At 37.0% G+C, this 15,230-nt stretch overlaps 1 protein-coding gene across 3 annotated transcripts in view; it reads right to left on the minus strand.

The window, feature by feature from the left end:
• The window catches only part of FLT4 (fms related receptor tyrosine kinase 4), a 1,292,248-nt gene that overhangs the window by 21,982 nt on the left and 1,255,036 nt on the right, over nt 1–15,230 (minus strand). For all 3 annotated transcript variants that reach the window (XM_044069598.1, XM_044069597.1, XM_044069599.1), the window contains exon 28: nt 13,127–13,250. In XM_044069598.1, coding sequence (XP_043925533.1) covers nt 13,127–13,250 — 124 coding nt within the window. The remainder of the gene's footprint in view (nt 1–13,126; nt 13,251–15,230) is intronic.

Here is a 15,230-nt window from a genome sequence, read left to right on the forward strand (position 1 = left end):
GATGTTAGTCTTCAGCCAGATTCTGTAACAGTCAGACATTTCCTGCTACATTTCCACAGCTTCAATCCATTACAATATGTTGTTGACAGAGTACAATGCTGTCACTTAAGTTGAATGTTTCTGTTTTATGTTTGTTATGCTTATGTGTGAGTAAGGGGGTTTGCTGGTTAGGGTTAGATTAAAGGTAATATAAGGGGATAGCTTTAGTTTTGTTTGTGTGTGTGTGTGTGTGTGTGTGTGTGTGTGTGTGTGTGTGTGTGTGTGTGTGTGTGTGTGTGTGTGTGTGTGTGCATTTACCTGTTATGTCTAGTGGTACTGTTAGGTAAAGGGTTTTTGGCAAGGTAATATGTTGTTAGGGGCAGTGGCAGAGTTAGGGTTAGCACACTTGAGAAAGGTGGTATGGGGGAGGGATGAAGTAGAAGTATACATCCAGAAATACATGTCAGGGAATTTGTTATATGCAGACATTGCTATCACTGTGAGTGCTTTAATGACAGCCCTGCCATGCCTAACTGAAGTTATACAGTTTAACAGAATAATAATGCAAATACCAGTCATGCTTGAAAACAGCCTTTTGAGTCGATGATAATTTTAAAAAACAACACCTTTATTGAATTATCACTTGTGACATGGGCAAACTTACATTTATGTAAAAGGAATCAAACCATATTAACAAGTTCACATTTGCAAACATTATACATCACATATATTATTCTATAAAATATAATCAAACCAGCATTACATAAATTGTTCATTTCCTGCTGTCTCTTAAACCTCATTTCTCCTCCAAAACATCTTTCTGCATATATTGTTCCCAACATTTCTATTTTTTTATTTGTAATTTACTCCTACCCTTTCCTAAAGATCCTACTTCCTGATTTTTATCTCTGTTACAATATTCACTATTTCAAGTATGGTTGGTTTAGACTTTGATTTCCATTTTCTAGTAACTGCTTTTTGGCAGTCACCAGAATTAAATTCAACAAGACCTTACTATATCTAAGCAAATATCCTGTATCCCATTTAAAAAAAAACAGTTCCTTAGTTACACTCATTTGCTTACCCAGTATTCCTGACAGAGTACTCTGTAGGGAATTTTTAAAGTCTATCATCTCATTATACTCTGAAAACATATGCTTCAAAGTACCACATCCTTCCTCATTATACCTCCAACGTTGCCCATCTACCAAATTCTTTGGAGTCTGATTTGGGAATACAAGTACCTATGCAAACACTTTCAGGCAAAAATCCTAAATGTTCTAGCCTTTGTTGCATATTTGTAAGCCATGCATATTTTCTCTCATTCATTCATTGTGAATTGCTTGTCTGATATCTCTTCCCAATCTTTTATGACTTCCACTGTTTATTTCCTATAGTTATTGTACACTATTTTATATGGCTTATTAGATAACGTTTTTGTGATTGTTTACCTACTGACAGCTGCAAGGATCCTGTTAAAAATTCTAAAGTCTTTATTGTAGATTTTGATTGAGAAACCATTCATGGAGGAGTTGTGTGTGAAGGTGGCTGGATGGGAACCATTTCATGAAGGAGTTGTGTGTGAGGGTGGCTAGATGGGAAGGAGTGGAAGTTGTCAACTGGTTCCATCTGAGATGGAAAGTGGGGATGTGGCCTGTTGCCTGCCACTCACTCATTGGGAGTAGTGCTGTGCTTATACTGCAGAGTGCCATGGAATGTGACACAAGAGGGAGATGGAGCTAACTGGTGCTGCATGCAGTGATGATTTTGATGTCAGCAATATGTCAGGTTAGGGTTAGTGAAAAAATATATCTTCTGCATGGCTGTGTGGATTGTGCATTCTAGGTTATCTGTAATGAGGCTGTGTTGGTTGCACAGCACTAGTGTAACCTGATATCTTTCCATCACACGTATCGGAAGATGAAGGATGTACTCTGGGACATGGCTTATGGCTGACGGCCAAGAGGGACCCCCCCCCCAAAAAAAAAAAAACAGTAGTTCCCCTTCTTCCAGTATCTTATATTATTCTTCTTCCCAGCTGACTCACTCACTCATAACAAAACCAAAAAAATTGTATAAAATTGTAAAATTCCTTTTAGGGAAGAACTTGCAAAGCAACTGAAGTAATAATTGAAAATGCTTAGAGGTAAATCTCACATCTCCAACTCATACTTATCAGCTTCTAGTTCTGCCTTATGTGCTAACATGCCTACTGGGAGTTGAAATTTATAAAACTAATAATTATGCAGGACATAAATAGTATATTCTTTCACAAACTTTTCTTCATACCAATACCATGCACCATTAATATAAGTACACAGAAGACATAAATCATAGCCAGAAAGGGAGAAGTAGGGACTTCATTTTATTCCATAATGCAATTTTAACATTTTCCTTCCACTTGCAAAAGCTGTGCCAAGAAGTATTTGTTCCCTACTTTTACATTTAGGCTTTTTGTTCAAATCCACAAATTTACTCTAGGATTGATTGGTATGGCCCTCATGGAGAAAGGAGATTGCTGTCTGAAGTTGCATACTGGCAAGGCAGGAATAGCCATTAGATTCAGTGGCCTTGGATTATCTATGAATTTATTAATAATACTGTTTAGCAAGTCTTTGAGAATTAATCATCTTCTGTGTTCTTGTAAACAGTAACCTTAAATTGCCATGTGAAGTCTGCAAGTCAGATGATTGCTACAATCCCCCTGTGTGCCTAATTTGCTCTAGTATCAAGTAGATTCCTAAAAAGTGCTTCATACAATTCCTATGGCCTCTTTCCACAGAGGTAATTGTGTTAGATCCAAAGGGTGTAATTGAGCACATATATCCTTGTGAGGCTTTGAACATCACTACAGCAACAATATAGCTGATATTGGCCTGTATAACACATCAAATCAGGCATAAAGCTAGGCCATCTGGTATACTGTGCAGTCCCAGAGCTGGCAAACCCTTCAATCCAAAGTTTAGGGCAAAAAAAAATCATAGCAAAAGCTTATGCAAACTCCTTGCTACAATTACTAAACACACTGTTTGTTACTGTCTTAGTAACAACAGCAAGGGGGCATGTCTTTTTACTATACATAATAAGTATGTTCATTTCATAAGCCACAATATCATCAATGGCTCCTTAAATAAATTCTGGTACTCCACTTGTGCTCCAACAGCAGTTGACAATTACAATCTCCAGGGCAGCCAACCTCTTCACCTCATTTTAGTTAAATGTAAGATAGGTGGCTATTGTCAAGAGCAATGAAATTGTTTACTTGGGACTAATGCCCTTTTAATTGCTAGTTTAGTGTCATCTGCCTCTAGCAGAAATCAACACACCTAGGAACTAAAATTTCTATCTAGCCAACTGTACTGTGCCCAGGTTCAGCTTCAGACTTGCATGTTTCAGTATCTGGTATATTTTAAATAATACTAAAATGCTGTTCATAGCTTTCTGTATGAATAAGTATGTAGAAAACAGTGTTTACTTTATCCAAATAAATACAGTACTTAGCATCAGTTCTGAGACAAGCCATCAAATGAGATGTTGTAATTACTGAATGAGTTGTATGTGGCATTTACATGTTTGCCAGACATAAATACACTTCTAAATGCCATGTTTCATCTTTCTTTTTCACAGGCAAAATTGGGCTATCCCATGTAGAATTGCTATTTACTTCTACTCACTGTTTTCCCAATCACTGATGACTCGTTTCATATACGTCTCAGATTTAGTAGGAATTTCCTACTCTCTGAAACAGTGGTAATTCTCTTGCTTTGACTGGCACCATTTCTCTAACTAGTCACAGTGAGCCTTTTTGCAGTCCAGGAAGTCAAGGAATCTTTCTGTAAGCTCTGGTCACAGTTGTTTTTGAATAGAACATATTTTATCTTCCGTCACCTCTCTACTTCGTGAAGGTGTTTCAGAAGCTGCAGTGCACATCATTGTGTACATACATGCACATGATGGTCTTTCCACAGACTTAACAATGACTATGTCTGTCACTATTACCAGTTTCCCGATGAGAGCCATTCACAGAATAATAAGGAAGTAGTGTGGACTTAGCCAAAACATGCATCAATGTTCTCTGCCTACTCCTCCCTCCCTCTGGTCCTTACAAACATACCATTCATTTTCATTTGTTGACATGCAGAGGTTATTACCTCGTCAATATTATCTGGAAGTAATTTGCATTCTATGAGTGATACTGCTAGGGAATATAAATCAAAATCCATTACCAAGGCCCTAAAACTTTGTGATATTTCTCTTCATCTGACTTTAGAACCATAACTAGGTTATTTGGTACCCTGAGCAGTTTGAAAGCTCTTCTGCATTCAATCTGTAGGAAGCCACTTGTAACAAGCAGTTAGAATCAAATTTGCCAGGCAGGACATGGCAATTAATAGTAGCAAAACAAGGCACAGGTAAAGGTATACACTAAAAAAAATAAGAATCAGATGTAGTAGCTACCATCTTCAGTAGCAAACGTGCTAAGTTCCTAACCAGTGTTCCACTAGCCACTCCCTCCCTCCATTCCCCTTGTTTTTTGGTGTGTTGTTTATGCCAACGTGTGGATACTTATTTTTTGTTGTTCCTAGCATTGTCCTTTCAGGGCCTCACTCACTTGGCATGAAAGCTTTAAAAGGCTCAGTGCGCAAACCTGTCTTTTTAGACATCTCTGTTTGAGCTAACCAATGGTTTATGCATATGGAAGGTGCCCAGAAGCTTTGAAGCTGATGGATTGTTATATCCTTGGCAGGATATCATCCATATGGCTAAGGCTACTGCAGCAGTGATCATTTCAACATCTACTGTTATGGTAAGTTTACTTGCACAACTATACTTTTTATTGTATGTTTAAAGAACATCACCTTTTTATCAAGGTCTTTAGATTATTATAACATCTGCAGGCACAATCCGGCCATATGAATGATCAATCAGCCCTATAAAGAAATGGTTCAGGCTTATACTTCTCAATTTGTTTCTTTCACCACTCCATCTACTTTTTACTTACAGAGCCAACAGCCACAAATCTTTGTGCATGCCTTGAGTCCTCTTTTCTGACTTATTGTGCTTCTAGCTTCCCCTGTGACTATCACCATTCAACTAGAGCAAGAAATCTGGACAAAGACAAAAAGAACTGGGGGACAAAAGCCTAAAATCAGGGACAGATTTTAAATACTACTTGTATAATATTAGAAAGCTGATAGAATAATAGGTTTTGCATTAGCATGCATTTTCTGAAGGACATGAAGTCTGAAATTTCATTAGAGAATATCTGCCAGAAATGATCATATTATATGAGAAACAGACCAAAAATATGTGGCAAAAATCAGTACATTTTGTGAAATACTGGGCCATTGAGTGGTATGATTCCACTTAGGTAGCTACAGGGCAACTATGAGGAATGTCTTGCTGCTAGAAATTTTGGGGGGTGTCATTTTATGGATCCATCATTTTGTAGTCCTTAACCACTGCTTTCTTTTTCTTCTGATTTCTTTGGTTGCTTTCCAACTTTGGCTGGGATTCAGAAACATTGGGAACTTTGCAGTAGGCACTTTAATGTGACAAGCAGCCACGAGCAGGGTGTATGCAATTCAGAGATGCATTGAGAGTGAGTGTTGGTGGCAGAGCTGCAGCTCTGCTCAAGGCATATGATAATAGCTGTACAAGCAGATGGTAATGAGCAACAGAATTAAAATGAGGGGCCCTATGTATGCAAATCAGGCAAACAAGATGAAGGAGAGATTCAGAAAACATATTTAGATTTAGGCCAACACTAATGTTAATTACCACAGCAAAGTCCTTGTGTACATGCAAGGAAAGTGTGGAATCATGCTATTTGTTGCCTCAGTTAAGTGTATAAAATCAAAGGCTATTATTGTTGCTATGAGATCATGTTTGTTGTTGTCCTCAGAGGTGCTTTGTCATCTGTTTTTGCTTACCCTTTCATGGTCTTAATGACACCAGCATTGCTGCCCATTTTGATATTGACAGGGACACCATACAAGAGCAGGTAGACCTGTGTCAGCTTTATCTGCAGGCCTGTGGGAGTCATGGGGTACCCATTCCAGTGGATACAAAGGTATGTGCAGCTTTACATATACTAGAGGACTTTTCAGCAATCAACAATGGACAAAACGTGAGTAATCTTAGGCATCTACCTTGAGTACACTGCATCATTTCCTTGATGCCATACTGCAGCACGTAGGGAATAATATGTGGTTCTGATGCACCACAGAGGAGATAAACATCACCATGCAAGGTTTCTAGCAAATAGTCCTCTTCCCTGAGGTGCTGGGGGCCATAGACTGCATCCTCATTAAAATAAATGCCTTACCTGTTACCTAGGAAGAAGGTACTTGAACCTAGTATCACTCCATTTATTATTTAGTGGTCTGTAAAGCACAGGGTATCATCTACTATGTCTCTGCAAGCAACCCAGGCAGTTACCATGACTCCCACATATGGCATATGCATGACCTATACCAGTGGTTTTAAGGGGTGACGTCTACCAGGGGCCTCTTATTGGAGATGAGAAAACTGCCTTGGAGCCTTGGTTAATGGCAACCAACCAGAGTGTGACAGATAATGCATACAGATATATTCTATCACAAACCCATATCATCATGGAGCATATGTTTGGCCTGCTGAAGACACACATTCCCTGTCTGGGTGTATCTGGAGGTGCCCTACAATAGGACACTGACATACATTCAAAAATATTTCAGTTCCTATTCCTACAGTGTTACACAATATAATAATAAGGAGGCAGTTGCAGCAGGGAGGCCCATGGCAGGATGAACACCTCCCAACACACTATGCGGTAGAGGTTAAGCCAGATGAGCAGTCAGTAGAGGGCTGAGGAGAGGGGAATGAGCATCCTAGATGGAGATTAGCACAGTATTCCATGACTGGCAAAGAGATAAAGGCTGGCACACAACGTTGATGACTCACAGTAAACCATACACATAATAGTGAAAATGATGCATGCAAACCCACCACCAGACTGTAGTTACCCATGTATAGGCTGACCATCTGTGCATCAGACATCAGCAATCCAAATAACAAAGTAAAAAAAAAGCAGGGCCTAGTTATCATCATATGCACAGGTGGGGGAGTGAGGAAAAATGTTTAATGTCCACAGGAAAACAAGTGAGTGCTGTAGAAAGTGAAACTTTATTTTTGTGGTGTGTGTGAGGTGGGGGGTGGTGGTGGTGGTGGTGGAAGGCATTACTGAGGAATATTTTGAGATGGGCCCAGTGGTACTGGTTGTTTGAGTGTGTGAAACAGGACATTTTATGATAGATAGTGCAAATGGGACACTTAGAAGTGGATATGTTTGCCATACACTACAATAACCAAGTCAGAGTGTTTTTTTCTTGCATTCTCCAAAAGCACATTGTGGAAAAGAGATTTCTTCTTCAGATGGACTGAGTCAGTGATGCATGCCTTCATTCCAACTTCACTGATCCATAAACATACTCAAAGCAAAGCAAGACAGAGTTCATATAAATGTGATAGCTCCTGCTGGGACAACCACGGTACTCCCAAATGAATCAGCTCTCTTGCACATCATGGTCATTTCTTTATCACAAATCCTTAATGGCACAACAAGATGGCAGAGGTTTACATCCCAGTCTTAAAACTCTTGAGTCTTTCTTCATTAAGGATACGGTTTTGATCCATAACAATTGGTAATATTCATTTCATATTTGAAATGTTATGAAAGAGGCAAATAAAGAGGTCAAATATCTAAAAATGCAAAACATTTACTTTATGGACTATATCTGTGGTATGGAGATTTTTATTGCCCAGTACCAAACCTATTAGATTACTTCCATTTTCTTTTTGATGCCACCTTAAATATTCTTCATCAAGATGCTTGTTTCTGTAATTTCTGTGTGTGTGCCAGCAATCCCTTTAATTATAGCACATTCAGTTATGTTATGTGTCTCCAAATACACACATTGATCACATGTGAGATCTAAAAATTAACTTTAACACCTTCTGAACCTGCTGGATACTTTTCTTGGAAAAGTTTTCTTATAGCAGCTGCATCTACAAAAAGGATTTCAGAGCTTCAGGGATTTACATTTAAACATCCATATTTAGTTTTCCGTAATGAAAGAGTAAAATTAAAAACTACTCCTATCATCATGTCTATGAATGAATATCATTATAAAATAATGTTCATGTCTAAAGCAATGTTTATACTAGCTTTGACTAGTCAGAACAGTTGTTAGCACTTTTGCCAACTATTAGAATGACATGCCTTAGGTACCACTCAAGAAGAACCAACAGTCTCAGAAAATCTGACCAGTTATTTGCTTCTTTCAAAGACAAAAAAACAACAAAATACTGTATAGGGGTAGCACATCATTAGAGCATACTGTGTAGGGGTAGCACATCATTAGAGCATACTGTGTAGGGGTAGCACATCATTAGAGCATACTGTGTAGGGGTAGCACATCATTAGAGCATACTGTGTAGGGGTAGCACATCATTAGAGCATAGTATAGGGGTAGCACATCATTAGAGCATACTGTGTAGGGGTAGTACATCATTAGAGCATACTGTGTAGGGGTAGCACATCATTAGAGCATACTGTGTAGGGGTAGCACATCATTAGAGCATACTGTATAGGGGTAGCACATCATTAGAGCATACTGTGTAGGGGTAGCACATCATTAGAGCATACTGTATAGGGTAGTATAGTTCATAAATGTTTCTACATAAAACATTTTACAAACTACCACTCCAATCAGTACTTTTATTAATACAAGTTGGATGTACAGACCACAGGTAAGAGAAGTGTTTGCATGCCTGTGCTACCAGGGATCCTGTAACTATCCACCTCCTTTGGATACATCAGTACAACTTGAGATGATACTCTGATTAGATGGTTTACTCCTGCAATGGCCCTCCCCAAAGATTATAGCACAGTTGAGGTAAGAATCTTACCATAACAGTACTTATTTGAAAGGTGGTCACTGCAAAAGTAAAACTACTCTCACTCTGTTCCCTGAGAGACTGCATATAGATAGTTTCCTCTAACTTTATACTTTCAAGTATTTGGTTTATGTTCAAATCTTATTGTTTATATCCATTTACAGAATGCCATAGTCATAATTTCCCTATGAGGCTTCATGGGCTGAAATAACTGGAGCTGCCTCACAATGCTGACCTGGAATGGGTTATCTTGCATACTTTCCAAGGTTAGTCAGAATATGGGCATATCACAGCTTAACCAACATAAGGAATATGAAGCTAGTTCCTGTAAATCTTTTTGGGAGGGAAGTCAGATGAAAGGGATAAACTCAACATAATGATTTAGAACTACAGTGACAATGCATTAAAGATGTACTGCCATGGTAAGTTTCTCGTATCTTAAACAGGTTCCATTATCGATTAAAGTGACGGTTTAGCCAATTTTTATCTGAATTATCATTATCCTTGAGAATGCTATTATTTAATTGAAACCTGGCAAAGTACTAACACAAATTTAGCTAGGTTCATACGAAAGCAATATTGGCATGCAGAGTATTATTGGTCACTTGTCTACATTTCAGAATAAAACATTTTACCTGATTTGCATTAGTCTATTCATTTAAGTTTAAAAAGGAGATGAAGAATAATCATCCTCTCTAATTTCCAAGACTTAAACATTAAATATTCCTCCTTAGTTTCATATAACTCATTTTATTATAATTACAACTAGATTCAATAAACCCTCCAACAAAGAAGCACCCATGACAGAATATTAACAAACGAACCTTGAAAAGTAACACAAGCAGGTGTATTACCTGATACAAGTGGTTTCCACTCTACCTATGCCATGTGGTGTAAAATTAGAACTCTTAAACAAACATTTACAGTTTGGACTGAAATCTCCACCTTAATTGACTTGTCCACTTTTTGGCCCACAACCATACTCCTCCACTATCTAAAGTACTTGAAAGATGTATACCTAAATAGATCCTTACTTATCTATTACATAAACATCTCTCTCCAACCCAGTGCGGTTTTAGGCCAGCCTAAAGTACTGAAACTTTCCTACTATCATTACTAAACACTGTTTATCAAACACACAAACAAGTAAAACAGTAGCCTAACTGTTCTTGGGTCTCTCTAAAGCATTCAACACATATCACACACACTGCTCCTTGACCACCTCATAGACTTAAGTCTCAGCACTAGCACATAAAATGGTTCAACAGCTATCTTAGCCATAGAACCTAGTGTGTGCATTATAGCGACATGCTTATTCCTCCAATGTACCAGTTACAATACACACACTACAAGGATTTACATAAGGCTCGTTATTATTCAATATCTTCATAATCAAAATCCACTTTGCCACAAAACATACTACCATAGTTCAGTATGTAGAGTATATGATATTAATATGTTATGGCCCAATACTTCCAACAACAAAACATTACTCAAGAAGAATCCTTATTCTCCATTGAAACCTGGCTAGCATAATCACAGCTACTTCTTCATATGCATGGTACACACACACATCTGTTTATCTGTCTATCTAACTATCTATAGCTATCTATGTCTATACCCGTAGCTATATCTATCTAGCTATATATATATATATATATATATATATATATATATATATATATATATATATTATATGTATATATTTCAGTAAACTTATATGTATGTTTGTCATGACTGAATATATCAAATCTACTTATAATGAACATCAGTGCTTATAATACTGAATGTACTTGATCACTTCCATTTGCAAAATATTTCTGTATCTCATTGTTTATACTACTCCAACATATTCTTGAATGAAGGCATTTAAAAAAATCTGAAGCATAACATCTTGGAATTGGAGATCCTCGCTAACCTCCATGGAGTATACTCAACCACAACTGCTACTGATCTTTACTTCCTCTTTGCCTGGGAGTGTTTGAAGGGAAAGTTTAAATAAAGATTTCTGGAGCACATGACTGAAGGACTTTATTTAAATTTTGAGATTTCATTCAGCTAAAGCAAATAACTGGATATAACAACAACATATGCAGCTCAATTATTTTTCTGTCATTAGTCTATCCATATATATTTATTTTATTTTTCCTTGTGCAGCTGCATAGATCTTTTTAATAATAAAGAGGTTTAATTGTTTTCATTCATAAAATCATGAGGGCGATGTCTCTGTTTTATTAGTGAAGGTTATCACCATAATATTGGTAAGACTTAGTGTCTGCCCCTTTATAAGGAAACTGCTCGACTATCAGCTATTATAAATTAATACGTTAGTTGGTTCATTAGACTAGTGTTAAATAACTGAGATTATGGTATCAGATTAGAAATCTGATTGGTGGCAGTATGTACTAATAATATAGGGAATTGGTACTATCATTGGCAGGGAATAGTGTGTGGGTGATAGAAAAAGAGAGAAACAGAGGGCTTGGTTAAGTCTCAGTTAATGCTGGTAAGCCTGCACTTGAAGGTACCATATTCAGGTTGAGGTGGGTGAAATCCTGGGGAGTCAGCGATTATAGCCATGTTATGTATCAGGAGTTGTAAAGCTTAATCAAGTATGATAAGTGTCATTCACAATCCAATGTAGCAGTGAACATTTGCCATAAGTTCTTAATGCCAATCAACCTCTGCATACATAATATGTGTCAGTGGTGCCAAATTAGACTCCATAACCACTACACCTCATGTTTTTGTTGCAGTGATGGAATTAAGACCCTATCCATCCTTCACAGTATTTATCAATGGGGCAGAATTTAAGGTCTATTCACCCATTCCCAACAGTCTCATTTGCTAAATTGGTGGCAGACGCCATGCACTGTTTAGTACCTGTAGTCTATTAATATGGATCTATTCACTGCCACATTCCATATCTGCTTTGGTCTAAAGTAATAACCTACTTAAAATGTCCCACACTGAAAAAGCCAGGAGATAAGATTTACTAGATGATGTTCAAGTTTGCCATCATAATGTGTTCACTTCTGAGATTATCATGAGATATCTGGACTGTTTTGGAGCAACAGATGCAGCCTAGAAAAAATATTTTGAAAAGGGATGACACAATGCAGGGTACCATTTCCAGGCTTGGTGAAACAGGGTACTGGGCAGACACTGGAAAGTGTCCCTTTCTGGTAACCTGCAAGGCAGGAATAACCCAGGTAGTAGATCACACTGAGGACTAGTATATACAGTCTATAAAACCTGGATATAAAGGTCCAAGTACATATATTTATACAAAAGAAACAACCTTTTATAGATGGTATTCAAATGGAAGTTGATGACTGGACTGTTCATCTGGGGCCAACCTTGAATGAATGTTCTTTTAGAACAGAAGTTGTATATCCAGGAATGTGAAATTAGTACATGAGCACCTGAACTTTGACAATAAGTGGATTGGAATATCTTTCACCATATCATGCATGAATCTCTTAGCTTATATAACAGATAGGGAGGCAAGGAATAGGGACGTTTTCAGTGAAAAAATAGACTGGAATGGCATGAGGAGGGGAGAAGATATAAAGATGCAAGAATAGCTGATACATACACAGTGTAGCACAGGGTTACTTTCTAATATTTGCCCTCACTTGCTCAACTACCAGTTGATTGGGGTCTATTTTTTTTTACTATTTATTATATACCAGACTTGTACACAGCAGGTTTACTGTTTGTGTTAGACTGCTGTTTGATCTGTGGCAGTGAATTGTGGGATTTTTGTGTTCACAGGTTTCACTGTATTTAATTCATTGAGACTTTTCCTATCTTCCTGCCTGTCTAGATAAGTAAATATTCTGGCAGCAGTGGACAATACCTCAGACAATAATTCATATAGCAGCACTGTGAGATCATGGGACACCACTATGCTGTGCATTATTGTTTTCAGTTTCATTTGCACAAACTATTTTATGAACTCAGACATTTTTAACTGCAGTTTTCTTTTATTTTAGATTAAAGAAGTATGTTTTACAGGTTACTTCTGTGCTAATGTAAATATTTAGCTTAGTTAAGTCTGAGACTGTTATATAATCAGTTTCTGTGCTATAGTCTTTTACCCATTTATTAATTTTTTAAATGTTTTTTTTTCTGGATTATACTTGTACAATAATATAGTTTACAAAAATGATGTAATATGACTTACAACAGGAAGAATACTTACTGTGGGTGCCTTGTGTGTACTGTGTTCCACTAGAAGCTCCTCAAATGTCTGTATCCGACCTGGACACTGGCTTTGGTTTCCTCCAGTTAAATAACCCCCATGAAAAGGCACACAATTATAGTACCTGTTATGAAGACAAGTCAGTTGTTTACTTTCAGTGACTTCTTTATTCTTTACAAGAAACATTGTGAGTCTGCTCTGTAGGAAACATTATACATCTATAATAGATGTTGCTTTTATTACTAGATACAGTATTCATAGTTATCCATACTAATCTTTAAAACTAATTGATCACAACCACTTTTAGCCATGATGCAACAAGGTACATAATGATACTGTAAAGACTGTTTATGCCTTCTGTGAAGAACTCAGAAAGGATTAATTTCACACTTGCAATAGTAGTTTTGTTAACATACCATCCCCTTCTTTAATGTCTGAATGCACAGGAATTTTGGCTACATCAGTCAAAGCGTATGAGGTAGAAAGTTATTTACTACAGTGAATACACCACTGCATATCAATGCCTACATTTCACTGAAGTGCAGTGAGGAACAGTACAGCTTGATTAACAAATATGAAAATTTTAATTATGAAAATTAATTATTAATTATTCATAAAAATATGAATTTCATAACATCTAACAGAACAAATCAAATGAAAATAACATCCCCTCCACATATAATGATATATAATGACACCAAACTACCAAACACACTTTTTACTACGTTTCTGCAGGGGGGCTTGATACAGTGGGGTTAGGAAATTAACTTTTTCCCACTGTAGTGCGATCTTGGAATTGGTATATTTAATTTATGGGAGGGTGCAAGGGGGCTTGCCCCCCTGCAGAAATGTAGTAAAATGTGTGTTTTATAGTTTGGTGTTGTTATATGTGGAGGGGATGTTATTTTCTTGTGATTTATAGTATTAGATGTTATGAAATTTGATGTTATGGCTTTTAGATGTTTTGGGTTTTAGATGTTCTGGTCTCAGTGTTATGAAATTAGATGTTATGGGTTTTAGATGTTTCAAAGTAGACCCATATATATATAAATATATATATATATATATATATATATATATATATATATATATATATATATAAAATTTATCTATCTATATACCTATAGATAAATAAGACAATTTATTGAACTCTATAGACATCAATGCAAATATTATTGATGCCAACATCTCAAAACACACACAGACACACACACACACACACACACACACACACACACACACACACACACACACACACACACACACACACACACACACACACACACACACACACACACACACACACACACACACACACACACACACACACACACAAAGAAAAACAAAAAAAAATGAAAAACAATCAATCAAAAATGGAAATAAATAGTTTCCTTTTCTGACCACTAAACCCAAACCCTAAAAAATATTCCTAAGCCGAATTTGTCTGAATAGTGATATTGTTAAGGAAATGAGTTTTCATAAGTGAATACATATGGTTAGGATTAGGTGCAGGAGCAGGGTCCTGGTTAGCACGCATGAGTAAGGTGGTCAGAGAGGCATCAGTATTTGGGCTTTTTCTAGTTGTTTTATTGTTTCACTGTGCCCATCTCTTTCTATCTGGCACCAGAAAAGCAGGAGAAGCTCTGCCCAATCTTCTGCATGCACAGTATTTCATCTCATTGTGAAACACAGGATACTATGACTATTGCTCCTGGTTTGACAACAATATCCAACATAACTTTCTCAGGCGTAGTTGTGAATCAGAATGCAAAGGTACTTAGAGGTTTATTACAGTCTTCAGTGTCATCATCTAATGAGAATAAAATGACAAAATTAAAGTTCCAGAAGGCACCCATGAAATACTTATAGATCTAGAAACTGTGTTTAAAGATATTCAGCTTTCGGTTTTAAGAATCAAGATTCTTCAGTGGGGCTTAGTGTTTTTTAAAAGACTACCTCCAAAATAAAAGAGTTCTGAGAGGTTTAAGAATAACAAGATGCCTAGCAGCTCTCCTTTTTCAGTGGATTTCATGTTCAAATTGAATGATTTGAATAAAATGGTGGATTTTTTGTATATTTTAGCGAATAATACAGAGAATGAGCT

Source organism: Protopterus annectens, chromosome 4.part0, assembly GCF_019279795.1.
Source record: "Protopterus annectens isolate FY-2018-M chromosome 4.part0, PAN1.0, whole genome shotgun sequence".
NCBI classification, from domain to species: domain Eukaryota; kingdom Metazoa; phylum Chordata; order Ceratodontiformes; family Protopteridae; genus Protopterus; species Protopterus annectens.